The 27,130-nt window shown below is 43.5% G+C and overlaps 2 protein-coding genes and 1 pseudogene across 8 annotated transcripts in view; 2 read left to right on the top strand and 1 right to left on the bottom strand.

Annotated features, from left to right (window-relative positions):
- Positions 1-1,519, top strand: LOC118288953 (annotated as a pseudogene).
- Positions 1,520-2,364: 845 nt separating this feature from the next.
- ccdc97 (coiled-coil domain containing 97) overlaps positions 2,365-27,130 on the bottom strand; it is a 167,884-nt gene continuing 143,118 nt past the window's right edge. For 2 of the 3 annotated variants that reach the window (XM_035614003.2, XM_047328361.1), the window contains 10 exons: positions 26,077-26,175; positions 25,906-25,996; positions 13,568-13,701; positions 4,777-4,930; positions 4,463-4,639; positions 3,943-4,102; positions 3,722-3,810; positions 3,442-3,634; positions 3,215-3,338; positions 2,365-2,612 (listed from right to left, as the gene is read on the bottom strand). In XM_035614003.2, coding sequence (XP_035469896.2) covers positions 2,483-2,612; positions 3,215-3,338; positions 3,442-3,634; positions 3,722-3,810; positions 3,943-4,102; positions 4,463-4,639; positions 4,777-4,929 — 1,026 coding nt within the window. In that variant the 5' untranslated portion in view covers position 4,930; positions 13,568-13,701; positions 25,906-25,996; positions 26,077-26,175 and the 3' untranslated portion in view covers positions 2,365-2,482. Of the gene's footprint in view, positions 2,613-3,214; positions 3,339-3,441; positions 3,635-3,721; positions 3,811-3,942; positions 4,103-4,462; positions 4,640-4,776; positions 4,931-9,323; positions 9,359-13,567; positions 13,702-25,905; positions 25,997-26,076; positions 26,176-27,130 lie in introns of those variants that run through there. The other variant, XM_035614005.2, reaches the window with a different exon arrangement.
- The window catches only part of LOC118288952 (myocardin-related transcription factor B), a 35,721-nt gene continuing 14,576 nt past the window's right edge, over positions 5,986-27,130 (top strand). The window contains exons 1-5 of one of the 5 annotated variants that reach the window (XM_047328353.1): positions 5,986-6,136; positions 6,755-6,819; positions 9,305-9,474; positions 21,163-21,228; positions 26,932-26,987. In XM_047328353.1, coding sequence (XP_047184309.1) covers positions 6,782-6,819; positions 9,305-9,474; positions 21,163-21,228; positions 26,932-26,987 — 330 coding nt within the window. In that variant the 5' untranslated portion in view covers positions 5,986-6,136; positions 6,755-6,781. Of the gene's footprint in view, positions 6,137-6,754; positions 6,820-8,808; positions 9,227-9,304; positions 9,475-16,038; positions 16,748-20,787; positions 20,911-21,162; positions 21,229-26,931; positions 26,988-27,130 lie in introns of those variants that run through there. The other 4 variants (XM_047328354.1, XM_047328352.1, XM_047328355.1 and 1 more) reach the window with 4 other exon arrangements.

The raw sequence follows: 27,130 nt of genomic DNA, 5'->3' as shown, positions 1-27,130 counted from the left end.
GTTTCTCTTTTGTCAGATCCGAAAGAGCCCCTGAGGATCATGCTTCTTGGGAAGAGTGGAGCCGGCAAGAGCTCGAGCGGGAACACAATCCTCGGTCGAAAGGTGTTTAACTCAGAGCTGAAGCTGGAGAATGTGACTCTGATTTGTGATAAGGCAGAGGGGACAGTCGGGGACATGAAAGTTGCTGTGATCGACACGCCAGGGTTTTTTGAGACAACGCAACAAGGAGGAAATTGTCAGGGAAATTATGAGGTGTGTCAAACTGCAGGAATCGGGCCCTCACGCCTTTGTATATGTAGTCCCTGTGGGAAGGCTGACTCAGGAGGATCTAAACACCAACGGACTGATCCAAGCAAAGTTTGGTCCTAAAGTGTGGGACTACACCATTGTGCTGTTCACCCATGGGGATCGTCTGGGAGGGAAAAATTAAATGACATCATTACTAAGAGCGATGACATCCTCCGCAACTTCCTGCGCAAGTGTGGTGGGGGCTTCCACGTCTTCAACGACAAAGACGTAAGTGAACTGGACCAGGTGACAGGCTTTGTTTAAAGATCGAGACCCTGTTGGCCCTGAACGGGGGGGAAACATTACGAAACAAATCTGTATTCCAAGAAGGAGAGGGAGATCAGGCAAAAACACGAGAGCATCCTGTCAGAGAGAAGTGATGCGATCAGGGCCGATGAGGAGAACCTGAGGAAGCGTTACAAGGGCGACGACCTGTACAAGAACATGAAGCTGCTGTGGAGAAAAGAGGATGAGAACTAAATTAATTACTAAATTAATAATAATAATGATAATCGATCAATTGGTTCAAAATTCTCTTATTTCAGCTCCTTAAATGGGAATATTTTGTGGTTTCTTTGCTCCTCTATGACAGTAGACTGAATATATTTGATGTGCGGACAAAATATAACATCATCTTGGAGTTTTGGGAAACGGGGTGGACATTTTCAGGTATCACACGCGTTGCTGCTGGGACTGGCTTTCATTTGTATTTGCATTTTCTCTGAGCAATTGATCAATTTTTTCAGAAAAACACCTGGGTTTTCTAAGAAGAATAAATAGGTGTGCTTTGACGGATGCAGTCATTTGCCAGAAATTACTCAACTCTATGATGGATGTTCATTGAATATTTTGATTTTACTGGATTCAAAGAAGAAAATTACTAGATGGGTTGTGACCCATGAGTGATAAAACATAAAAAAACAAACATTTATGTGATACTTTTCCTTTTCCTCTTATTATAATCTAATTAATTCAAGGTTACAACTTGTTTTACGTTTACCGTTTCCTTTATTTAAGTTTAAATTGTCTTGAAGACATTCATTCCTTTGTTCCTTATCAAAGATTTTTCCTGTTTGGTTTTTTCCTGTTCACATTTTGTTTCAAAGCTGTCTGGCCCCACCCCCAGCTGTGTACTTCATCATTTCTAAGAAGTAGAGTGTCACGCTACAAACATGACAAGGACTGTAGACACGTGTCAATCACTAATGTAAATAAACAGTCTGGAAATGCATCACTATTGAAATCTTTTGTGATGTCTTATCTGATTTTACAACTGTTAGACATGTTAGTCTCAGTAAGAGGAAAAAATTCAGAATATGAAAATATGACATATTAGCCAAGAAACTAAAGATACAGCCGAAAGCCTAAGTACTTGGACAGTTACCACTTTCAATTCAAAAATATGCAAAACTAAATAATCCGTAAGACTCTCACCTGTGGTCATGAGCTCTGTGTAGTTACTGAAAGGACGAGATCGCGAACACAAGCGGCCGAAATGAGCTTTCTCTGTAGGGCTCAGCCTCAGCGATAGGGTGAGGAGTTCTGACATGCGGAGGGAGCTCGGAGTAGAGCCGCTGCTCCCTTGTGTCGCGAGGTGTCGGTGGAGGTGGTTGGGGCATCTCGTCAGGATGTCACCTGGGCACCTTCCTTTGGAGGTTTACCAGCTGGGAGAAGACCTAGAGGCAGACCCCGAAACATGCTGGAGGGACTACATATCCCATTTGGCCAGGGAACGGCCTCGGGATCCTCCAGGAGGAGCTGGAAAGCGTGGCTGATGATGTCTGGATCACCCTGCTTAGCCAGCTGCCTCCGCTACCCTATCCTGGATAAACGGAAGAAAATAGGTGGATGGATACTTCTTTATTTCCCCTAGTTATACTCTTCTTGTTCTTTGTTCTGCTTCCGTTGAGATTTGTTAATGAAAACATAAAATGCTCTGCACAGCTTCACACAAGTATGACTTAGTTATAAAGCAAGACACTGCATTCTGTCTCAAGGCGGAGGAGAAAACTAGGTGGCATCTGAGTCATACTCTAAATGATCCATCTGCTGTGTACTGCCAATGAATTTCTCAAATTGCCTTACAAGACTTACAAGCAAGGTTTATTACCAGCTGTGACACAGAATACATATCCTCATGTTGTACAAGTGTATTTACAGTTTAAATCTGAGAGGTTAAACAGCGCTACAGTTGCTAGTCTGTCATATCTTCTTCTTCCTCTTCATCATTTTCCTCCTCCACCTCATCTTCATCAAAGTATTTATCCTCAGCGTCTCTGCTGACAATGTCCAAGTTGTCATAGTCCGGGTTCTCATCCACCTCACTGTAATGGACACACAAACACAAGGAGTCCCGTTACTACAGATGCTTAAAAACCCTCTGCACACGATTCTCTTAATTACTACTGAAGACGTTAGGTTCGCTGAGCGAGTCCTTTCTTTTCTGCAGTTGCTGCGACCTAAACATTGTCATTCATTCACTATTAGTTACCATGTTATGTCTTCACTACACCGACTAGTTCAATCTCTTTTTTTTTATTAGACAAAATTCTATGGTGTTAACACCAGCATCTGCAATGTGTTAACATTTAGATTTTGCCATTCATAACTTTTCTTCCATTGGTATCATTGAACACTGGATTTCAGAAATATATCACCCTAATGAACCCTAATGATGTAACATAAACATAACATTTTCCAAATTCCTGCTCATTTTAGTCACTTAATTAATAGCCACAAATGTCCTGATCAGGATTTAGTAGATGTCTTATTCATACTTCACTTCTGACAACTGTTTCTTCAACCAAAACTAGCTCTAAGCTTGTTAATACACCATCCAGTGTCTGCTTAGAATAGAAGCAGCCTTCATCCAGCAGATAATCTTATGTCCAAGTATAAAGGCCCAGTCTGAGGTGGAGTGACTCACCTGTAATTGAAATCTTTGTCTTTGCCATCTAGGAAGCGCTGGTGCATCTGACTGATGAACTCCTCCCTGAGCAGAGACTTCTCCTCAGAGGTAGGCTCCCATTCCTTCCCATGGACTCTATTATCTTCAGTTCGAACACACACAGAGAGAGAGAGACATGCTGAGAAAAATCAGAGAGATAAAAAGCAGTGAGAGCAACTTCCGCGTCAACCGTAACCCCCTCTCACCATCGTCTTCTTCGTCCTCCTCCTCCTCCAGTGCACCCTCCTCTCTCTCCTGCTCCTCCTGCAGACGACTTTGGATGAGCCGCTCCTGGTAGGAGTTAAGGAGGAGGTGCGCGAGACCCCCGGCACCGCCTGCCGGTGCCCCTGGTTCCCCCGCTTCGCCTTCCAACATGGCATCCTGGGAGCGCTCCAGCACCTGAGGGAATTAGTCAGAAGATAACAAATTTAAAGAGAAACCTCTCATAGGCTGAACTGAATTTAGATATTACAAAATAAAACTCACCTCCTCGTCGGTCAGGTATTGGCCAATATATTGCTCGTACAGTAGCGGCTCCCTGATTCGCATCTGTTCTTCACTGAAATACTGTCCCTCTAGGAGACGAGGTAGAGCAGAGGATCAGAGGAACACAGTTTCAGTTAAACCCACAGTCAATGTATGTTATCAGGATAAGTAAAAACCAAAACTAGCTGCATGACACCACTACAGGCAAGTGGAGCCCCTACCTTTCTGCAGGGCTCTGAGGGCAGCGTAGCGCTGGTTTCGGACCCTGGTCCTGTTCGTACATCCTGCAGCTCGTCTCTGTATCACTGTGCAGTAATGTTGAGCTCTAGGGTCTGGGCTGACGTGGGCAAACGCCAACAGGTGCTGAGGCTTCAGGCAGGCCTGGGAATGCAAGAAAGGGATTAGGATCAAGCCTGGTGCTAACACTACAGAAGCTTTTCAACTGTGTTTTGTTTTAGTATTCATTTTTTTGTCTGGAAATTGCTTATATGGCCGATGACAGGACAGCATGTGGTGGAAACGGTAAGGACAGTTAAACTGACACTCCAGTATAAATAATACCTTCTTTGCACTAGTACACAAGTATCCAAAGCTCATAGATCCAATATTTGGTGTGTTCATACCTGATGCTGTTGGGGTCTAATCGATTTGATTGTAAAGCCCTTGTAAAGATTGTAAAGATTAGTGGCTGCGAAGGGGGCTTTATTTAAAGAACGGTGCTCGCTTGCTGTGTGCACATACATGATACCTCTCCAGGAACACCAGCGGCCGGCTTCTGTACTGATGCAGGAGCTCCTCTCGGCGCTGCTCCAGGGTCAGCTCAGCGTCTCCTATCTGTTGGCTCTTCACGGGGCTCCCACTCAAGGCTATGGTTTCAACCATGGCGTCTACGCAACTGGACTCCGCCTGGTTCGAGTACTGAACGACACAGAAATGGGCAGGACGACGAAACAAAACTATGAGCTCAGGATGACGACTGTCAGGCGAGCAGCATCAGCGCACACCGGGCGGATATTTGCATTGCACGTTGATAAAAACAGAGCTGCTGATCTCACCGGAGCGTCATGCGGCGGCTGCTCGGTGTCTGTGCGGCTCTTGAAGTCACATCTCTGGGACCGTGTCCAGGGCTCCTCCGGTAATCTGCCCTCGTCTTCGCTCTCACACGGACTCCGTTGTGTTTCAACGGCAGGTTCGATTTCTCCCCACATTCTGTAAACGTGTCAACCGGTTAGCTGACGTGTTTCCAGTGGCTCTGTGTGAATCGCTATGGTTGACTGACTGCAACGTCAAGCTAGCTAACGTTTATCACCGTTGTCAGATGTTCTCAAACTTAACGTTACTGCAGCGAATGCACTGTCACTGTTGACACTGACGAGACATTTTCGATTTAATATTAACTTTCTCCCATGAAAATGTAAATAGATGACTTTACATCTGGTTAGCCTAATGTTTTGCCGCCATGTTGGTTCGTCATTGTTAACGACCCCCCTCCTCTGCAGCCGGAACAATGGTTCCGCCTGGTCGCCTGATTTTGTCGTCCTCTGGTGGTAGATTTGACCATTTGTTATTTATTTATTTTAAGTTTATGTATGCGTGTGAACAGAATACGATAATTAGAACAAATCAACTAATAAAAGGTGCTTTCAAACAAACAGCAGTCAAAAAAAGCATAAACGTTTGGTTTATAACGTGGTAAATATATCTGCTATGTACATCTAAAAAACACAACTATGCGAGATGTCACCACACTTGGTTATTTTGTGTCAGTGATGATTAGTTTTAGTACATTACTGATTGAAAGTAGTGACAATATTACAATAAAACCTTCTGCCTCCTGACTTTTGGACTCCACTGTAAATACAAGATTTGATCAAAAATGCCTGGATGTTGTTGCGGGGCTTTCAACTTTTATTTAAGTTCATTCCATCTGTGCTGGCAGATAAAGAGCAGCCAGACATGTATTGTTTGTTTTTTTAATTTTTAAATTTCAAGTAACCCACACGTGGAAGTAAGTTGAGAGTGCGTCCTCTCATCGTGAGACAGGTGACCCGGTCGGTGTGAACGTGGACGGGACACACCCCAACAGAAACGAACTTCGTTTGCACCGCTGCACCTCCCGCCTCGGTTCGTCAAGCGGAGGGAGTAAACAAGAGACACACAATGATACCGGAAGGTGGAGCGAACTCCCTTTCAAAACAATTGCAGCGCGTGCTCCCTCAGCCTGTCCCCCCCGTCGCGGCAGCGGTTGAGACGTTTATTTCGAAAGTTGTAAACAGGATATGCGCGTGTTTTCACCCCTGGGTTTCCTTCGCCGGTGTGTCGCAGTCGCACGAACTCGTCGCGCTCGTCGTGTCGGTCGGAGTTGGGCAGTGGACTGGGCTCCGCGCGGGGAACGAGAGGTAGAACAGTACCGAGGTACGTGTTCACAGCGGAGCTGGCGTCTGACTGCGCGACGCCGACGCACTTGCAGCGGGATGCTCTTGTCTTGCGGACCATTACTTTTAGGCAGTTGCTCTAGCAGGATGCTTTTTTTCTTTTCTTTTTTTTTTTACACAACCGTTAATCATTTCGTCTAGTTTAAGTCGAAAGATGAAAGAGAAACGGGGCCTGAATTGTATGCAAATGTGTTTAGTTTTTTCAGTTCCTAACTCTGGCTGTAGCCAAAGTTCTGACTTCCTTCCTCTGAGCTGACCACAACATCACACCTCTTCAAACTGACTATGGACCAAACGCAGAGTGTTTTATGTTGTCGTCATACATGCTGAGCACACAGTGTTGGTTCTAGGAACATCTCAGTCACAAAAGCGCAATTACAAAGAGAGAACTTTTATTTTGAAATGTAAGATTGCCTTTTTTTTAAATTTATTTTTTTCTGGAGCTTTTCGTAAAATGAAAAATGAAAAACACCATCTGTTTGCACAGAGCCTTCCTGTTCTCATTCAAAAACATGACAGGGGGATGGGTCTGATCGGAGCGTGTGCTCCACCTGTGTGTTTACACATCCCTGCCTCATCTTTTCCTGTTGTTCACTAGGTTCTTAGAGCAAGTGGATCCAGTGAGATGGAAAATCGCCGGGGGCTTGTGCTGACGAAGACCAGGTATGTAATGACCAACTGGCCTAAATCATGATGGATTTCCAGTGAACGTGCAGGGTTGCTGCTTTCTAGTTTGCGAGTATTCGCTTGGCCACTGACAAAGCTGCAGAAGGCCATGTCAAGTTCTCCTTTTGGAGTCGACGCACAGAATGGACAGCACTCAATACATTTTTTACGTTCCAGCACAAACGCACTGGCATATTCTGGATCTAAATTAAGCCAATGTCGCCCCTCCAGTCTCGCCGCGTGATGTCATATTAATGTAGTTTGAAGCACGATGGACAAGTCTCTGTGAGAAGTCTGTGTTCAGTGTGTTCTCCTGCGCTGAAATCAGACTCGTGCTGTGCCGTGGCCACGTTTCACATCACTACGGTCGAGGGGCTGAAATGAGTCCCAGACCTGCTTCGGTGGACCCAAAATAACAGCTGCAGCTTTTTTAACGATGCTGTCACCTAAAGCGAGAGACTGTCTCTAATTTGGATCATTAGCCACACCATGTTGCAAACAAAGTCTTTTAATCCCCAGAGGGAACAATGGGTTGACGCTGAGACACGCTAAAGCCATTTCTGGTCCAAACCAAGCAAGAAAATTGGTTAAATAACTGTCCTGGAGGATGACTCACTCCGTACAGCCTTTCTGTTTATCAACACTGTTGAACCAAGTTCAATGGGTAATTCGGGGCTGTGAGCCAGGACAGTTCCTCCGTGTGCAAAATGTCTGGCACGTCTTCATTTTTCACAAAAGACGTGATCTACTTTTACTTTCCCTAGACCAAGAGAGCTTAAGAAAGATGAAGAGTGAACAGTTACACAAGCTGGGTAACCAGTGCCGCATCAAATGGTGAACACAGGTGCATTGTGAAGCATTAACATTGTAACATTGTATAATATAATATATGTTTTATTTGCATTGATTGCAATGGTACTTACATAGCATTAATCTGTTAAACTGCATAAAAGTATGATTTTATTTGTCTCAGTCATTCTGTCTTTCTAGTGACGCTACAGTTGTGGGGGTGTGGCTATAACAGAGAACTTTCCTTTTAAAATGGTGGCGACTGCAGCTTCCACATTTTATGGCGACAAGGGAGAGTGATCCTTTTTTTTTTTGCAGATAGTGAGTTTCTGTTGCCAATGATAAAATGGAGTCTTAGCTGCAGTGTTATTCACAATTGTTTTTCCAGAAATGTACTGTAATTCTAACCCTTTAAAAATGACTTTCATACACAGTCCTTAGTAGTGGACAGCAGGACTATCTAACTCCTGTTTTTAACTGATCTCTTGTTCTTTAGGAAGCAGAGGGCTGAGCGAGGCAAAGAGGGTTTTACTCAGAGCTGCTGAGGGAGTCAGAGTGTCAGAAGGTGAGGCGGAGTAGGGCCAGACAGTCGTGACCGGTGACGACACCTGCAGTCCATTCTGGTGAAGAAGCAATGTGTCAGTTAGGGCTCTGACGTTAATAGGTTTCACAGATAGGCCTGCCACGATTACTACTTTTTGTCGGGTGATGTGTTGTCCCAGAAATGAACAATATTATTGTCATTTTTAAGACCATTTTTTGAGTCATGTCATCTGGTAGTCAGCCACTGCTTTCTTCTCCTACACACTTCTCCTTGATTTGTGTCACTGCTCGGAGAAATGTTTTGCCCTAACTGCAAATCTTCAAGCAGGTAACACCACAGTTAATGAGCTGCGCCTCCGACAGAGCGGATGAGAGGATAGAAGCAGCGCGACTGGCTTATGTCAACAAACAAAATAGTTACTATCTAGGTCAATATAATGATGAGTTCATGTTCACGTATCACAAGCTGAGTCTGTAACGTGATTATAATGACAGACCTACTTTCAGCATCTATAAAGGGAAATGAGAGGCACACAAACACACACGGTTAGTGCGCTTTGACATTATTTTCAAAGATCTTGTGTTTGAAGTTATCAGTTTACAAGTTAACATTGTCCTGCAAAGTACTTTCCTCCAAAACTGGGGTTGAAACTTAATCGGCAAAGAAAGGAGACTTGTAGTTGAATGCACTGTTAGCAACAGCAATATTAATTATACAAATGAACAGGTTAAACAGGTTCAGCTTGTTTCCCTTGCATGCATGTGTGTTCAGTCATGAGCGATTATCCCCCGTGTGTGTGAATTCAGACATCGAGGGATTTCCTTTCTCCTCCGAGTGGCCCGTGGTTAATTAAATTACGTGTTGCCGCGGACAGTGTTGTGTGTATCCTTTTTGTTGTGTTTTGTTTTCAGAGTGGTGGACACCAGGGTGTCCGTTTCCTCTGTTATGCCTTCACTGTTAACTCCAGGCTCATGTAAAGAGGAATGAGTCATTCAGACAGAGAGTGAGCGAGAGAGTGAGATGGAGGGAAAGAGAGAGAACATTGATTATGAGAGGCAGAACTAAATGGAGGTTAATATACTTTATGCTACAAGGTGATTTCTCTTGGCCTTGAGATTTGTGTGTTTATGTGTTCCTTTGCTTTCGTAGGTCTGTCTACAAGGCTTACTCTCGTGCTCTGGTAACCATGGAGACAAAGTTTGGAGAAAGACCAAACGCAGATGCCTGCAGCCCCCAGAGCGAAGCGGTGGCCAATGAGCTGCAAGAGTTGTCCCTGCAGCCCGCCTCTAGCCTCCTGCCAATCACAAAGAGGAGGAGCGGTAAGTTGCACCCCCCCCCCACAAGTACCAAAATAAAAATGCTTTTTGCTGAAGCAAATGAATCACGTTTGTCTGTCGGGTACAAAGACACGACGATGAAACATGATTCCAATCCATTAGATTCCTCTGCCTGGCTGTGAGGTTCCATTTCTCTGTATTTCAAGGAACTGTGGAGAAGATGTGTCAAGCAGAGGGAGGATGGTTGTTTGGGTGAAAAGTTTTTTTTTTTTAAGTATCTGTTGAGGCGCTGACTGAGAGTTTACATTTCAGACATGCTAGGTTTCCCTTTGCGATACCTCACTATAAACAGCAAGTGCTGCCGTCTAAGTGCACCCACTCCAATCTGAGAAAAACACACAATATTTCACTGAATTGCACTTTATAAAAAGATGGTTTAATAACACAACTAACTTACTCAACCTGAGTAAAACAAAAATTACAAATTTGAGGTACTTGGTATTGTTTAACTCTGATCGACTTGAAACAGTTTTTGCTTGGGAGGATTTTACAGCTGCAGCTGCTACTTGGAGCTTTTTCACAACTTGCTTCAGCTCGCTAGAAGAAGTGGAGTTAGTCAACTTTCAACTTGTGTGGCAGATTTGTTTTTCTCTAGACTGTGGTCAAGATATATGGATTGCATTTCACGTGGCTGAGATACAATCCCATTTCGAGCCAGACCAGACCACCTTCAAATGTTGGAGACAACATTAAATCTTCCTTCAACTTTTTAAATTTTTTTAAAGGTGCATGTCTCCACCTCCTGCCCAACAAAAGTACTACAACCCAGCATTTTATTTGTAAGACAGAAACAAATTTAAATCCATGGTGTCTGGTATATCAGTTCATGAACTAAATATCTGACTTAAGCAATAGACCTACCAATTTCATTAATCAGCCTTGAATACGCCCTGTGTGTGTGTGTGTGTGTGTGTGTGTGTGTGTGTGTGTGTGTGTGTGTGTGTGTGTGTGTGTGTGTGTGTGTGTGTGTGTGTGTGTGTGTGTGTGTGTGTGTGTGTGTGTGTGTGTGTGTGTGTGTGTGTTAGTGTGTGTGCGTGCGTGCGTGCGTGCGTGCGTGCGTGTAACCCTAGACCCCGTGTGCACAGATAAAGAGGCTCTGGATATAGCGATGTGGCCAGCTGGTCCTGCTATTTAAACCAGTTAGAGCCAGTATACAGGTTAAGAGGAAAGAGAGATGTAATGTCAGAGGAGGGGTCGGTTAGGGTTAGGGAAGTAAAGAATAGGTATTGGCTGAGGAAATGGGGAAAACTTTGGGGGCAGGGGTATTTAAGATGAACAAAAGTAGAATATGAGATTCAAAATCTCCTGATGAACAAATTGCTGTATGCTGGAGGGGCACTGGGCCAGTGGGCCAGGCACATCATTATCAATGTGCTCACAATCTGAAAAACCTTGAAGGAAAGACATTCAGCGCACGTGCCAAGACAATATGGTTCCGTTATTTTTCATAGTTTGCAGGAAAAGTGAGATGGACCTGATTTATTCTGACAATCTGAGTGCTATGGTCCAAGTGCATATTGAAATGGTGAAATGCTTGTTGATTTCAAGATTATAAAGAACTTTGTCAGACAGAGAAAAGGAGTGTTTATGTGCAGAAACATGATCATTGAACAGCACATGCGTGATAACTCCACCAGGGGTCAGAGGAGTTGGGGTTGGAGATAATTCGACACTTGTTTACAGCTTTCTCTCATTTTAGGAAGAGCTTAGGTTGTGGTAGGTGATGAGATGAGGCAGATGTGTAGCAATTAATAAGATCAATAGCCTTAGTTTAGTTAGGAAGCAAAGGGTTTTAATGGAGTTTCAAAACTGCTTCTCTACAACAACCAAACATTTCAACCCCTGGCTTTGATATAACTGTATCCAGCAACCAGTAGCATGAGCCGAATGTCTTGAATCAAAGAATAACTAATCCTCCGTGAGCTGTAACCTCACAGCCAAATTTTAATTTCCTTGGATTTTGAGCAGGGGTCGTTGGGGCTCCCTCTGAAGTGCCGAGTCAGGTTTTTAAGGAACACATGCTGACATGTACTTTACAGCAGCTGCCTGTGGCAGTGACCTTTTTCACTGACCTCCAGTCTCGTCATTTCCTCTCAGTGACAAAACAGCGAATGCTTTTAATAGATCCCTGAACTACCTCCGCACGCATGACAGGGAATATCGATGAAGTCATTGCCAAACATGTTGTGGGTTCATGTAGTTACACACGAGGGCCTGGAAGAGTCGTGGTTTGCTTTGTACAGGGTTCATTGATCATGGTCTGGTTGTTGCCGGGCCTTGATATTAAATTCCTTGTGTATATCACAACTGATTGCTTTATAAGCCATGCTACTGTAGCAGTTAGGCTGGAGAAATGGCAGATCAGTTGCATGGTCCATCACTTTGGTTCCCTTTGAAATACCTCATCAGCTGCTCAATAGATTTTCACAAAACTTTGTACAAACATTTATGGTCCCTCATGGATGAATGCCAAATACTTTGGTGATCCTAAACTTTTTCTTAGTGCCCCAATGAGGAGGACATTTGTGGCGAAATGTTGGATGGACTTGCGTGAAGTGTTGCTATGCTACCATTTGTCACAGGAGCGGTGGCCTCGAACATCTGTCTTAGATCGGACCTGGAATAGGGTTATTCTCTATTTTATGAATAGTTTCCTAAAATGTTCAAGAAATTTCCTGCAAAAGATATAATTAAGTACAAAATGCATGGGGGGAAAAGTGGTCCATAAAAAAAGATGATTGTTTCCAATTAACTCCTAGCATGTCATTGTAGCTCACACTCTTTCCCAGTATTAATGAATAATGAATGCATATTTACTCATTTAATTTATCCCTTCAGTTAATTCCATATTACATAGTTTTGTATCAGGAAACAACATACGTTGGACATTATTTGGTTTAAAACTTGGAAAATAAGGTGCTATAATAAAACAAGGAATTCTGTGGCACCAGCTCAGTTTTGCATGTAAGGTAAAAAAAAATGATGGAGACGTTGGAAGTAAAACGTTTGACTTTGGGAACCATAGTCCTGACTAAATCAAGATTCACTTACACAAATAACTCCTCTTTGGATCACATGGTGACAGTTGGGTCAACTCTATGATGGCTGAGCGGATACAGTTCACTGCAGTAGACCACTAGATTTGGTTGAAAGTCTGGAAGAAGCAAGTGACCTTTAGCTACCCTTTTCTTTCAAATGCTGTATGATAATTTAATGTTCATCACATGTTTCAGCCCCACCTGAAAACAGAAGATGTTCCAATATTGACCTTGGCTGAGCCTAAACTTTTTTAGTGGAGATAACGTCATCCCTCCAAACCAGAACGCTGGGATCTGTATCTGTTTATAAATAAACAGCGATTAACATCTGCCTCCAGTGATGCAGCAAGACTATAAGCTCCGTGGGTGGAAGTGAGAAAGAGAGTGATGGAGATTTACAGTCCACTTGGAGCCCTTAGCAATTTGTTAGTGTTTGTAAAGTGTGTCCTCATATCAGTCGTAAATGTTGAGATAAAGGCCGTGACCGAATCAGATTTATGCATACGGAAAAGGAGGTACACATTTTTAGATGCAGTTTTACTCTCACTTCCGCATATATTATAAGCCATGCATGGGTTTGCACAGAGATTTTGTACATAGACACACACTTTCTGAGAAAAAAGAATTGCACACCAAACATCCAAACACACACACACGCACGCAGCAAAGCAGGATAATCCCTGCCAGCATTTTGGTTATGACCTTATCTGAAATAATGGCAGATCAGAGCCCTGATTTATTTCCCCCTCTCTCTTGTCTGACTGAGGAGCGATTTGCCCGGGGACAGCACATCTTGCATATCGACACACTCGGTGCCAAGAAATGCACGCACAGACACACACCATCTTGCATATTCAACACAAACACGTTTGCAGAGTGTCATCCGAGTCGGTCACCGATATCTTTTGTTTTTAAAGCACTGCCGTCACCGCATAATTATTCTTCATCAACAGAACTTGAACATGACAAGCACTCTGATGCTAATGGACAGATGAGATGAGCGCACTTTTTTCACCTTGAAAGGGGCCCTCTCTCACCTTTTGATGTCATGTCATATTATCCGATGTCAGCCAGGACAGAGCCTTAATAATGGAGATGAATGTAAGTATGAATGGATGGGAGCAGGTCTTCTTCACTGACAGGCAGGCAGGACGAGGAGGAGAGGGTGAGGCTGAAAGAGAAACATAAAGGCTGTTTCAATGCAGGCTCACATCACTGACTTGCAGAAAGAGAACAGATCAGGTGGTGGTTGATGGGTGTTGCAGTTTTTTTCCAGGTAGAATACCCCGTGGCTGTAGGTACTCAGATTATTAATATTTGCCAAATGCAAAAACAAAGTCAATAGAGGGTTTTTCTTCGAGGCATGTTTGCTTAATTGACAACCTACAGGTGACAGGAATCGGGAAAGGAAGTCTGATGATAAAAAACAAAGACAATGCTGAAAACTTAAGTCGATAGGGACATGACTGTCTTGACCAAATTTGATGGCACTGCTTCCAAACATTGTCGAGACTTTTTTCTTTTACGAAAAACCTCAAAACGTCAACCTCATGGTGCCACTATAGATTTAAGCGATCAGGATTCCTCATCTGAGCACCATGAGTATGTGCAGTAAATTTCATCACAGTCCATTCCAATAGTTATCAAGAAAAAGTCTTCAGGAATCAAACCCAATCATAAATGTCTGTACATTTCATCCACTTGTTAATGTGGTATTTCAGTCTGGACCAAAGTGGTAACAAACGGACATTGCCATCCATATTTAGCAAAGGCAAGACTAGGCAAGTTTATTTGTATAGCACATTTCAACAGCAAGACAATTCCAAGATACAAAATGCGTCATGGCGGATTGTACAAGCAACACGAGACAATACAGAAAAGAAGCGTTACAGTGCAGTTTAAGAAATGAGTAATTATTTGATGTATTAAAAGGCAGTGATAAACAGAAAAGTCTTCAGCATTGATTTGCAGCAGCAGTACCAGGGTCTTTTTTTACAGTTGACTATGTCTTTCGATCATGTCATGAGACCATGTCTTTGGGAAGAACATAGTATGTTGGTGTTTTTACAGCACATGCTTCTCATATCTTTCACAGCAAAGTTGCCCCCAATCGAAGTTTGAGGCCTCGTCATCAGTTTTTCCCTGTGGAGGGGAGGTCATGCGAGTCATTAGATGAGGATCCATGGACCGGCAGTTGGGCGAGTCTGTTCTCTATTGTATGTTCAGTTGTTTGGGAGGTTTGATATTAACTCTCCCTTCCGCAGCTGTCCCCGGCCGTGTCCTGCACTGAACAGGAGGAGTTGATGATAATGTAGGCCAGCCAGGGTTCCTCCCTTTACTCCTCTTCCTATATTCCAGGGAAATTGTTTACTCTTGAGCTTTGCTCCAAGAGAGTTCCAGGAAGGACTGCCCACAGCCGCCCCGTTTCTTGGCAGTCTTTGTTGGTGCTTGTGAGATGTGGGTGAGCATTGCTCCTGTCCACAGTTTCGAGTCCATAGTAAAGTGGTGTCATTTCCACACAGTCCGTTCTACTCCACGTTCACTTCTGACTGGTGAGTTTTAGTTTCCAGCGCTGCATAACAATGGTCCAAAAACTGTACAAACTGAAATATCAATGGCCCAAAAGTGGCATTCAATATTTGCACCTTAGACGAACTGATACCACCGCAGCGAGTCCCTTCTACTTTATCCTCTTACCTGGTGTCCTCATTTAAACATCAGATAATGTTCCACCAGCAGCTGTTATCCTTCATGTTTTTGGTCCAGCTTTCCCTGCAGTTTCATTTGTCTTACAGTCTGTAACACCTTCCAGCTTAGACATTTTAGAACCACAACAACGGCTCAACCGGGGTCCCCGTCATTTGTCACCTTCTGGAGAACACGTGTGACTCGAGAATGTGAGCAGCGGCTCAGACCACAACCTGCCCTAAGTTCCTCCTAAGGCTTACTGAGCTGTTCATGCGCGAGGAGCTGCTGCCTATCTGACGTCAACGTCCATCTCTGTGCATCCGTAGGGCTGTGCCTTCTGGAGAAATGTCTCGTCGCTGAGTCAAGCTACATTTCTAGAGCGACGACGCCACCATCACAGCAAACACATAAAAACCCTTCGTTTTAATAGACAGACTTCGGACAGGGTTAGGAGGAGGATAAAAACACAAGAGTTAGACAGGTGGTAAAGAGCCAAAACCAAAGAAAACCAGCAGGCAGAAGAGAGAGCGGAGTGTCACCAGCTGTTTTTGCTGTTTGTGTGTCTAATGATTTTAGGCCTGAGGGCGTGATGGTCGAGAGGTGCCCCCACAGGTGCGTGTCAACCACACCGAGCTCAGATCAGTGGTGTAAAGTGAGAGGAATTTGGCGAGGAGTAAAGGGCCCCGGCTCAGAACGTGTGTGTGTGTGTGTGTGTGTGTGTGTGTGTGTGTGTGTGTGTGTGTGTGTGTGTGTGTGTGTGTGTGTGTGTGTGTGTGTGTGTGTGTGTGTGTGTGTGTGTGTGTGTGTGTGTGTGTGTGTGTGTGTGTGTGTGTGTGTGTGTGTGTGTGTGTTTGTGCGCGCTCGTGTGCGCCTGTTTGTGTCTGTCAATGGCTGAATGACTGAGCACAGCAACAGCTGTGACGGACTACTTGATCACAGACCCGCCGACACTTGACGCACACACATGAACATGCGCACATGCACCTCAGTCAGTCCTGAAGCTGCAGTTAAAGCTGTGCAGCAGCTCTGATAGCTTTGTGTTCTCACAGCCTTTTTTCGTTTTGTTTGACCACCTTTATAGAGGCCACCTGCAATGTTTTGACTCTGTCTAATTAAGGAGTTTTGCAAAAGAAGTGGGTGGAAACGCCTGTTTCAGACGAGAAGGGAGAATCTCTTTTGAGGATCTTCGATTCCAGAAACGTTTGCAGAACCCTTGCTCAGAAGAACTTTTCTTCATTTCACTTGATATAACTCTATCCAGCACCTTGGCCGCCGTCAAAGAGGACCACCTTGTGGATGTACGGACTGGCAACAGCTCGGGCCGACCACCGGCACCGCCTTCCTCTCGTTCTTGTTTCATGGACGTCTTGTTCAGAATTATAGTTTGACCACGCTCGCCATGCTGGAACACCTGCCCTGTGTCGGCATTGACCCTGCCCCATTCAGGCCCCAGCCAATCAGCAGCAACATGGACGAGAGAGCCATGCGGTTCGAGTTAGAGCGCCAGGCCTGTCAGAGTCTCAGACAAGGTGAGATACCTGCACACATGAGCAGTTATATAGTCACACCTCCACACATGCAGTGCTTTAAAAATGTATTGTGACCACATCCACAGTTCAAAGCAAAAATGCCGTTATTTGCCAAAATGTGCACTCGTGATATTTGTAGGTTTCTGTCAAAGAAAACCCAACTACTTCAGTTTTCTAATGGAAAGGCGCTCTTCAGAGTGTCATTCAGGTTTATTTTGTGGGCTGAGGTGTTAAGTGGATCAAATTATCTGCAAATGGCTGGATTACAGTTGGGGCTCAGCCAGCCTGGGCACACACACATGAACTCACCAACCTGTGGACTGTAGCGCCAAGGGCCTCGCACCGGAGTAGCTGGACAGAGAGCAGTGTGGACCGATTTAGGAGAGCTCAAACTCCAAGAGGCTTCCAGAGAAGGGTAGTGACATGGATGAGCCGACCCCTAAAACTAAGATTTAAAGAGTAATTTTTTCATTGAAACGTTTTGAAATTATAGCTGAAACTCTTCCATGGCCTCTGGTTTTGTTCTGATATGTTTAAGTGAAAGTATATACATGGAAGCAGGTGTGTGTTTAACAGAATTTTTCAGTAAGCCTTTATTTTTAAAGCATGCCTTTCACAGAGATACCTTATTACAGTTAAGCTTGGGACAAACCTGAAGACTACGCTCGACAAACCATGAAGATTATTTCCAACAACTTGAACAGATTTTTTTTTGTCAGGAAGGAGAATAAACCTTACAACTAATTAAATGCACTGGACAGCCCTCTGAAATATTGTTCACTGATGACTGAATTTCTGCCAGTGTACAAACCGTGTGAAAATGCCGGCTGTTGCATGTACGTGTAGCAAAACAAACATGGACGGCAACCAGCAGCTTGCACTGTTTATATGCAATGACATTTGTGCTGCAAAGGCCAAAAAAGGAGAGACATTTTTTGGGGAGTTTGGGTGAGGTCCAGGGTCAACTGTAAAGTCTACAGAGGGAAATGGAGGTGAGCGAACTTTGTAAAACAAAGCTGATATCGGTTGCCAACCATGTTTTGAATAATCTCTATGAGAACATCAGGTGGCAACGGGATCTGAAGATTGAAGATTATAGTCTTTACATGTCACACAAAAAAGACCTGAGCCAGACTGGAACAACCCACGTCCATCTTGGTCCGTTCAGTCATCACAGTTGTCCCTTAGTGGGAGACTGAAACAGATAAATTATTGACATAGTGACAGAATTTTAACCATGATGAGCTGGGACTCGGTCAAATCTATTGATTTGCCGTCAATCAAATGTGTCTCTTTCTTTCTTCAGAGTGAACTTGTTCATTTGAACGGTCTTTACTTTGTGTCAGCAATTTACAGTCGAGATCCTTTTAATTCATCCGGCTGTCCAGGGGGGTTAAGTTCCAAGCGGTTACAACGTGGTACACAAATAGAAAACTGAGTAGGAGAGAAAGGGGGAAATAGGGAGGAGGACCACAGGTTGGGGGGAGAAACGTAACGTTACAGTAAGTGCTGTATTACAGTATGAAAAAGGGCTGAGAACAGAAACACCGGCAAAATACTGCAATTGTAGAAACAGGCAGCTGAGGAATGATGACGATAAAGTAGAAGGGGCAGTAAGCGATCTTAATCCAATACACGTTTTGTAAAAATGCAAATATTTCCATTACAAAATGTTGGTTATTCGGCTCGGTCCTGGCTCTGTAGATTGAACATATAAAAAGAAGTGGTGCGGACCGCACCACACAACACCGCGAGTGCAGCTTGTAAACATCCCTCGCCGACAACTTACGCTTCGACCCGGAGCCCAGTCTGCGTGGAGCTGCTGCTGAGTGAAGAGCACACTTGCTGTTGGGGAGTCACATTTTGAGCAATGAGCACACCTTCCCAGAATAGATTCTGTATCGGCACATGGCATCGCCTGCCTGTCATCTCTTGGCACATCATTGTTTGCCTCGAAAACAAGTGATTTGTTGTTGTGCGCCCGCACGTGTTTCGGGGGCATAGTGAGCGAGCCGGGGCATGTTTTTCGTGATTGTGTGTGTATAATCACTGCACGGGCATAAGTGGAGGTATTCAAATGTTTATTCATTGTGCGCTCCTGTGTATGTTTGTGTGTGTCTGCAAATATGATGCATGCTTGTAATGAGAATCTGTCTTATTGTTTGTATTGTTGTCGGCTGGAGCCAGTTAAATCTTTCCTGCTGCCAAGGTGTGAAACTGCACCAGCCTGCATCAGCCACGTCCTCATCGCCGATATCAAAGGAATACAAATGTTGTTTTTTTTTATCTCAGGCTATACCTGTAGGACACAGAGTGGCTGTCTGCGGATTCGCCGACAGAGTCTGCTCTAATGATTTCCAACGCGGTGGTCGGGAAATGTGGGCAATACTCAAACACTCCACAAATCTTTTCTGTTGTGCAGAAAACCAAAAGCCACAAAGAGTTTAGAACTAATGTGGATGAATGAAAAAGAAAGAGATGGAAGGTTCATGACTAAGGAATAAATGAATGATTGACACTAGATTGTTTCTTTAGTTGTCGGGAGAGAAACCAACAGAAAAGAGGACAGCCACAAAGAGATGTTGTATCTGCTTGTGTCGAGATGGAAAGAGGATCAGTGATATAGTAATTTTATGCATTCAAACTTTGTGACCAAATGACCATGTGTAATGTGCGGAGTCGCTCATAGTGACAAACACACAGAGACATGATCACCCGACACTGCACCTCCAGCTCTACTGAGAGTTTTTGGTGTCTTTCAGCTCATTGTTTTGGTTTTTCGAGCTGAGATTTGGGGATTTGGTTCACTCTCACTGCTCTCATCTGTGTCATTTTTTGGGGGTCGCAGTTTTCAGGTAAAGAGCTCCACATCACACTACCTCTACAGCGCCAAACTGCAGACAGACAAAGTTGATAACTAGCTGGTGAGCACTGTGAAGCATTTAGCTGGTGGAGTGCTAATGGACGAAAACAAAGCGAAAGGGGAGAGTGAGACGTTTGGTTTCCATCCGGTGACCAGGAACACGAGTCCAAATTAATACCAGTGTTGTATGAATAAGCAACTGTTTGGTAACACATCAGCTGCACCAACTTCATAAGGTGATACCATATCAGTGTTGTGTTTTTTTGCTTGTTGCCTCCAGGTAACGTAAAAAAAGGGTTAGTACTGAAAAACACTTTTTCAGGCCTAATCCTTATACAAATAATTTGTACTACTTGTACTGAGTAACTTATCTGGTCCATGAAGCTCTTTACTGGGAACAATTCCTAAAAAATAATTATTAGTTTTTCATCAACTCGACTGCTGATCAAGTGACACCATGTCTCCGACCATGTTGTGGGAACCCTGTGCTGAGGAAAGAGGAGCTACAGTTTGAATGTCATTGGGTATGAACTCTGTACTTTTGTTCACACCTTGCGAGACCTTGAAAAAAAGGCAGTTTCTGACATCAGAGGCGAGGGAGGTGCACATACAGGAAATTAGGAGCAGCCTCGTCGAACGTAACCGTGTAAAATCTTTAACGCACACCCATACGTGCACTATTTTACCCTCAGCATCACCTCAGCCACCACAGCTCGGCAGTGCTGAGGTGTGAGCTAATACAGCGACTGCACATGGTCAGGGTGTGGGAGAAAGAGCCCTCTGCCCAAGATGTTTCTCCAGACGCTGTGTTGTGTTACACTTTAATGCTGATTTCATGACCCAGATTGAGCTGCAAGCTCGGTCCCCAGACTTTGTGTAAAAATGTGAGCTCGGCTGAGACAGAACAAGTTGTCTGACTTTTCTGGGCAGACTCCAAAATGCAAATGCCAATTAGCTTGAGGAGTTTAGCGATGTTTTTGTTATGTTTGATGAGGCCGAATTCATGCCTGTGGCATAAATAATTAAAATTGATTAAAAAAAAGCAGGATAGTTAAACTTATCTTCAGCTGTGCATGTATATCTATTTCCTTTATCTGTCTGTGTGTGTGTGTGTGTGTGTGTGTGTGTGTGTGTGTGTGTGTGTGTGTGTGTGTGCGGCCACTTGATCGAACACTTGAAACAGGAAACTGTCGGTGTGTGTCTCTTTCTGTCTGTTTCTCTTCCCTTTGTGAGGTGTGACACTAACTTTTGTTCGCCTTCTGACAGAGGACCACATGTCTGATCTCTAGCAGCTAACAGGGTAGATAAATACCTCTTGGTAGAGCAGTACAGCATTATTACTTGCTTCCATTTTAAATTCACAGGCTTTTATTTGTTTGTTTTTTAAAACTTGCATCCAAGTCATGAGCAGTGTCACCACTTCTGTAGCTTTCTGTGCCTGGCAACTGACGGAGGGATGATATATTTCGAATCTGATGATGCTCTCCATTCGTTGTGCAGTAACCGACTTTTGTTTCTTCTTTTTTTCCCCCGTATCTGTCTTGGTGCTCAGTTCTCCAGCTGAAGCTACAACAGAGGAGGACCAGAGCAGAGTTGATCAACCAGGGAATCATGCCGCGTAAGTAGACACTAATATATTATACAGAATAATAATAGTTACTATGTAAAAGATGCCTGATGTAAAAATTGTAAATGACTTATTAGTATACCACAACTAAAAAAAATGAATGAATTCATTCATTTTTTTCAGAATTTGAAGACAGTGTGATAATGACAGGAAGTATTCATTATTATATAATGAGGGGGTCACATTTCCACATTGTATTTAAATTGTAGATTTAAAGAAAGGTAAAGTTGGTCTTTCCAGCCTTTGACCACATAAAGACTGAGTTGAAGCTATTACTGCAATGGTCCGACCTTTTTTGATAAATCACCTCATGTACAATTTTGTTTATAAAACGGCACAAAATTGTTAAAATGCGTTCCACATCGCACACATTGAAGCCTATATTAGGCAACCATCAGGACAATTCCCAAAGACAATCAGATTACCAAAAATGACTATAACATTTAATATGACTGGAGTTTCAAATTAATTATCTACTATAAAATGTTATCACCCACCCAAGTGGAAAATGGACTTTGCCTCAACAAAACATAAAAAGCAGCATAAGAACATTCAACCTATAAAACAAGCAGCATTCTGTCCAGAACACCTAAGTATAGGGATCACACACAAAAAAAGCACCTCTCAGTATAATGCAACACAATTCAACATTCCCCAAAACGACAATTGAGATTAGTTAAAACCTCCATAAACACACAACTTGGACTGAACACGCACCCTTCATGAAGGGAGGATTTGTCGACGGGCCTCTGTATGAACTTGTATCAGTTTCGACTGGGTCTATCTATTGAGTTAGACACCAAGTTGTTTTTTTCAATCAGTCAGCACTATCATTGCCTGTGAGAATCTACTGTGCCGCTCTAGTTTTTAGCCTCATCGTGGTCTACACAACAGTTTCTGAAGTGATTTGGATTGTGGTTGAGACGATGCCAGCGTCTCCCGACAGACAGGCAGTTTCAGTCTTCACGGTTGGGTGAAGCGTGATCATACAACAGCCATCACCAACATCCGTCGACTGCTTTTTATCTGATCTAAGGGTTTCTCCTTGTACCGTCAAACGCAAACTGTTTAGACACTTTCCATTACAGGTTTTTTAGTTCTGCATACGTATATTCCTTTGAGCCCACACAAATTCACTTTTGTGAGATTCATTCAACAGATCCTGTTTCTGTAGGCACATGGTTTTCTGTGAAAGAGAATAATTGACCTGCAAAAATCGATGCTTGTAATCCCATGTTGTTTTAGGCTTGGGGCAGCTCACTTAAGTACACAAATGCTGAAGTTGGTTGTTGACCCCACAGAAGTCTCACAGGGTATTCATTTTCAATTTTTCATAGGTCGACACAGGAAGTGTGCTGCACTGTGCGTCTTATCTGCTAGTATTTACTCATATCTGTTCTTGTGGTGAATGCTTCAGTAAGCTGCCTTCCCCTTGCTATCGCAGGGGTATTTTCTGTTCTGCATCACAAATGCATAAACACATTATTTCCCCTGTCCTATATATATATATAACCAATGCATTACAATAAGCGGCTCTTATCTTTGTACACAGGCAGCATGAATAATGAGCATGGCTCAGACCTCAACTGGTTGGAGAGCTACATTCAAATGAAAAGATGCAAAATAAAATTTGACCAACGTTAACAATGAGACAAACTGTACCATTGAGTATCTTATTATCTGTGAGCACATGTGGGTGTGGAGAGAGAGAGAGAGAGTCTTGTTGTGACCAGAGGAAGTGTTATCACAGCTTTTGTCTGTCTGGAGTTTCCAGACAGACAAAAATGTTTGGTTTCAGGGACAAATAGGATGAGGATCATACGACTGATTGAGAAAGTAGGCTGCACGTTGCTTTCATCAGGCAAAGACTAAACCTCAACTCTTGGGCCCTGTGGTGTGATGTCATGTTGTTATTGACCGTAGTATTGAAAGCCACTGTACTAATCCTGCATTCATATCACATCAGAGTGACCCTAATTACTGATAACACCCTTGTAAATTGTGTTGAAGTCATCGTCTGAGTTGTTATCAGGATTGGGAAAGTCAAGTTTTTTTCTGAATTGCCCGTCACATACGACTTTATGCTAAAAGTCTGTGCCGGCAAAATCTATTGCTCAAGGTAATTAAACGCTGAAATCGAACAGATGTATTGCCACATTTGAACAAGCACGGTAGCTGTCGCTCAACATTTTTTACACTTCAATTCAAACGAGTGAGCTTCAGCAAAGCAAGTCAATTCGCTTGCTTGGTAGTTGGATGCTCTTTGAATAAATGCAGCTAACATTTGTGCATTTCTGTTTTTTTGTTAGTGCTTTATAATTACGACAGCTTGAAGATGCATTAATGATCAAGAAGCAAAAAAGGACAAGAGGACTTCCATCTTGATTATGTAAAGGCTCGCAAGTCGTACGCACTCAAGTCTTGACCATCATACTCCCCTTCTACACCAACCTAGTGAAAGTTTAGGTTGGAGGTTAGAAATGCATTAAGGGGTACTTCCTCAATTTAGCATTGATTCCTTTAACACTGTCAAAATCATGGTGGACTTTTTCCAGAGAACCAGAGATATCTTTTTTTTAGTTCATGCATTCTTCGTCCTTCATAACCTGGCACCTACATTTCCCACAATACAGCGTGACTGCGTACAGTTTGGTCAGATAATAATAAATATTCTCTCCTCCTCTTTTCCCATACCCCCGGCCTCAGACTAATTCGCTTCTTACATATGATTCAGGTCCCAATTCCACTCTCCCCATTCTGCCTTTCACTGACAGTCCACCTGCATACATATTACCCTCTTTCTCGACAATTTCAAGCTAGAAGAATGTTTCGGCAAAAATAAACAGCTGATCTGTTGGTCATGAAAGTAAAATACAGACGGGAGGGTTTTAAGCACAAGCAAGTTAGTTAAAACAAAATGCAAAAGAACAATTCGGGACAAGACTCAACGTGAAAAGACAAGCATGGCTAGAGGAAGTGATGCTGTTCTCAGAGTTTAAAGGTCGAGCATGCTGGTTAACTTTAGCAAGGTGGCGATAAGCCATGATGGAGCCACTCATGCACATAATGGGGTCTTTTCTCTCTGACCTCATCCCAGCAATCTCTATTTCCTCTCCTTCATTTGCCCTTCGGTCTGTTGTTCCATTTCTCTTCCAGCTGCCTTTCTCCATTTATCTCCTCTCCCCGTCTTCCCTCCCCGTCTTCCCCTCGATCCGTTTTCTGATTCCCCGTCTTCTTCCTATCCATTTCGATCATTCTCACTTTTGCCCCGGCTTTCAAAACCTCACCCGGTGCTCATCCATCCATCCGTGACTTCCTCCATTCCACCAATCATTTCCTGTGAAGCCGAATGACCGGCAGGTTCCTACACCCTCAAGGAGGCCACATAACCCCCCCGTGGATGGGTGAGGGGTCTGAGGGGGTTGATGTCCCCGGGGCGGGCAGGAGTGAGTGTGTACCAGCAGTGTGACAGTGCTCAGCGACGTGAACTGAGGCTTGAGCAGGTACCAGCAGTCTGGCCCCAGGGTTGCTAGTCTAATCACACCACTGATGTGTATGTGCAGCCCCTGCGTGTGCTTGCGTGCGTGCGTGTGTGTGCGCGCAGTGCTGCACAACACATTTGCTTTGTTTTAATTTGTGATCTGGTGCTCATCAATGGAAACATGCGTTGAATTCGGTGGAGGTTCGGTATATAAAAATGGACGTAGTCACAGGTTTCGGAAAATGAAGCCAATGTGGAAGTGCCTGGAGCCTGTAATCTCTGGAGTGACCAGCAGATGGCGACTCGCTGGTTCGGAAAAAGGAAGTCTGTTGCTATAGAAGTCTATGAGAAAAATGACTTATTGAGGGCACCAAATTGCACACACTCATAAATATCATTCCTCCCAATATGCCTGATTCTTTTCCTCAAGGATACATGCATCCTTCCCTGGGAAATTGGTGAAAAATGTCACAAACAATCTTGCAATATTAAAGAAAGTGGGGAAAAAAATTTGCACCCTTTTGTCCGGATCCGCGCCAAATTTAATGGGTTTCTATCTTGGCCCATGTCCCTTCCTTCCATCAAGCTACAAACAGACAGGGGCACAAACATGACCTCTTTGGCGGAGGCTAACGGAATAGACACATGCTTTTTGGCAATGAATTAAATCTCGTTGCCTTCAAGTACAAATCATCCAAAAAGTAATGGATTATCATCTGATTTAGTGCATATGGGCGTAGTTTTCTTTTTGCCAAGAAGAGATCATAATTACTTTGCTTTAGCCGGGAGTGATGCGGGATGAGTTGTGTTCACCACTGTGCTGAATATTTGTCAGATATTGCACTTGCCGCATGTTGGGGTAGTTGTGGGTCACCCTGGACAATACTTTCAGACTTCAGCCATGACTTTATTGTAAAAAGTGTCATCTACAATAAATGTAAACAGATCTGATTAAGTTTGATATAGGCCATTTTAATTCTGGTGTGTCCAAAGAGAGGCAAAAAATTTAGTTTGAAATAGTAGGCTTGCTGTAGTTGCCAAAGTTGCACAAAACTTAATGTAACATGTTATTTCCGTACACAAATATACAACAGGACAGTAAAGTATGCACAAGGGTCGGACCTAGATGTTGTGACGTTTTATTATTCATTCAGTCCCCCACAAGAACGCTTTCAACCTGCTCTTACTTTAGCTGCATATGTGGTGCTGCAGTCGTCTTCATGAAAGTGCTTCTTTCCCGGGTGTTTGGTTCTTTTCTGCGACAGTGTTTTCCATATGCTTTGAAGAACGACAGAGGCATGGGTGGCATTTAAAGTAGTAGCAACAAAAGCAAGGCAACTCGAGGCATTTCTCCTCACCTTGAAATGTCTACTTTGTGTCTTGGGAGAGCTGATTTATGCCCAGATGGCAGTAAACGTTTTCAGCCCTTCACGTATCTACTTGACTCTGTAATCCACCTGCAGAAAGATGGTAAAAAGTATCGTTGAGCAGATCAAATCTTAAATTGTCTTTACACAAGGCAGGTTTTGGAAGTGTCACTCAATCATTCAGAATTTTATTTCAATGGTCAATGAACAAGGTTGATTTTCCTGTGTACTCTGCTTCCTTATAAACTGCCTGAATATGTATTATTACATGTCATGCTACATTATTTAACAGTTCGAGATTCTCTTTTCTATTCAGCCATAACGAAGCAAAACCATAATGTCTGTGCTGATATGCTGAATTTAACTCAGCATGCTGGTGTCACCACCACCCTTTTGGGTTTTAGTTTTCCAGTAATCCCTGGGTTTTTGCATAATCGCAGGGCTGCAGGAAGTCTTGCTTGAGTAATTTGTGAATCCTCAACATATTCCATAAATTCCACTTCTTAAGAGAGGTCCCTTGCACTGGAGTACATCTCATTCATTTTCTTCCTTGACCTTGTGATTTTTCACCTTTTACACATTTCATTCTATGGCTCATGAGCATGTGCAGTGACAGTTAGTACACACTGAAGTGGCTCTCAGATGTGAGAAAGGAAGAGATTTGGCAATATAAGAGCAATATTCTGCACCATCAGTGAACCTTTTCAGACTGAACTGAAACTGAACCGAAGAGGCAAAGATGCCATTCAAATCATTCATTTGGCTCTCCATTTCCCCTCAGTGGACTCAATGTACACACACAACCATGTTAATGCTCTCTCTCTTTCTTTCTTCCTCTTCCTCAAGCTCTGAAAAGTTCAGCTGCCTTCCACGAACAGAGACGGAGCTTGGAACGAGCTCGGGTGAGTACGACGTCCCCAAATCGATCAAGCTCAAAACAAATCAAAATCAGCATGCACAGTGATTCTCTGCCCCGGCCTTGTCTCATGTCACACCTCAACAGTGACTCTTGAACAATGGTGTGATAGGGATAAGACTGCAAAAG

Source organism: Scophthalmus maximus, chromosome 17 (assembly GCF_022379125.1).
Source record: "Scophthalmus maximus strain ysfricsl-2021 chromosome 17, ASM2237912v1, whole genome shotgun sequence".
In the NCBI taxonomy this organism is placed as follows: domain Eukaryota; kingdom Metazoa; phylum Chordata; class Actinopteri; order Pleuronectiformes; family Scophthalmidae; genus Scophthalmus; species Scophthalmus maximus.
The sequence above is the reverse complement of the archived record's forward strand: the minus strand, read 5'-3'. Positions and strand labels throughout refer to the sequence as shown.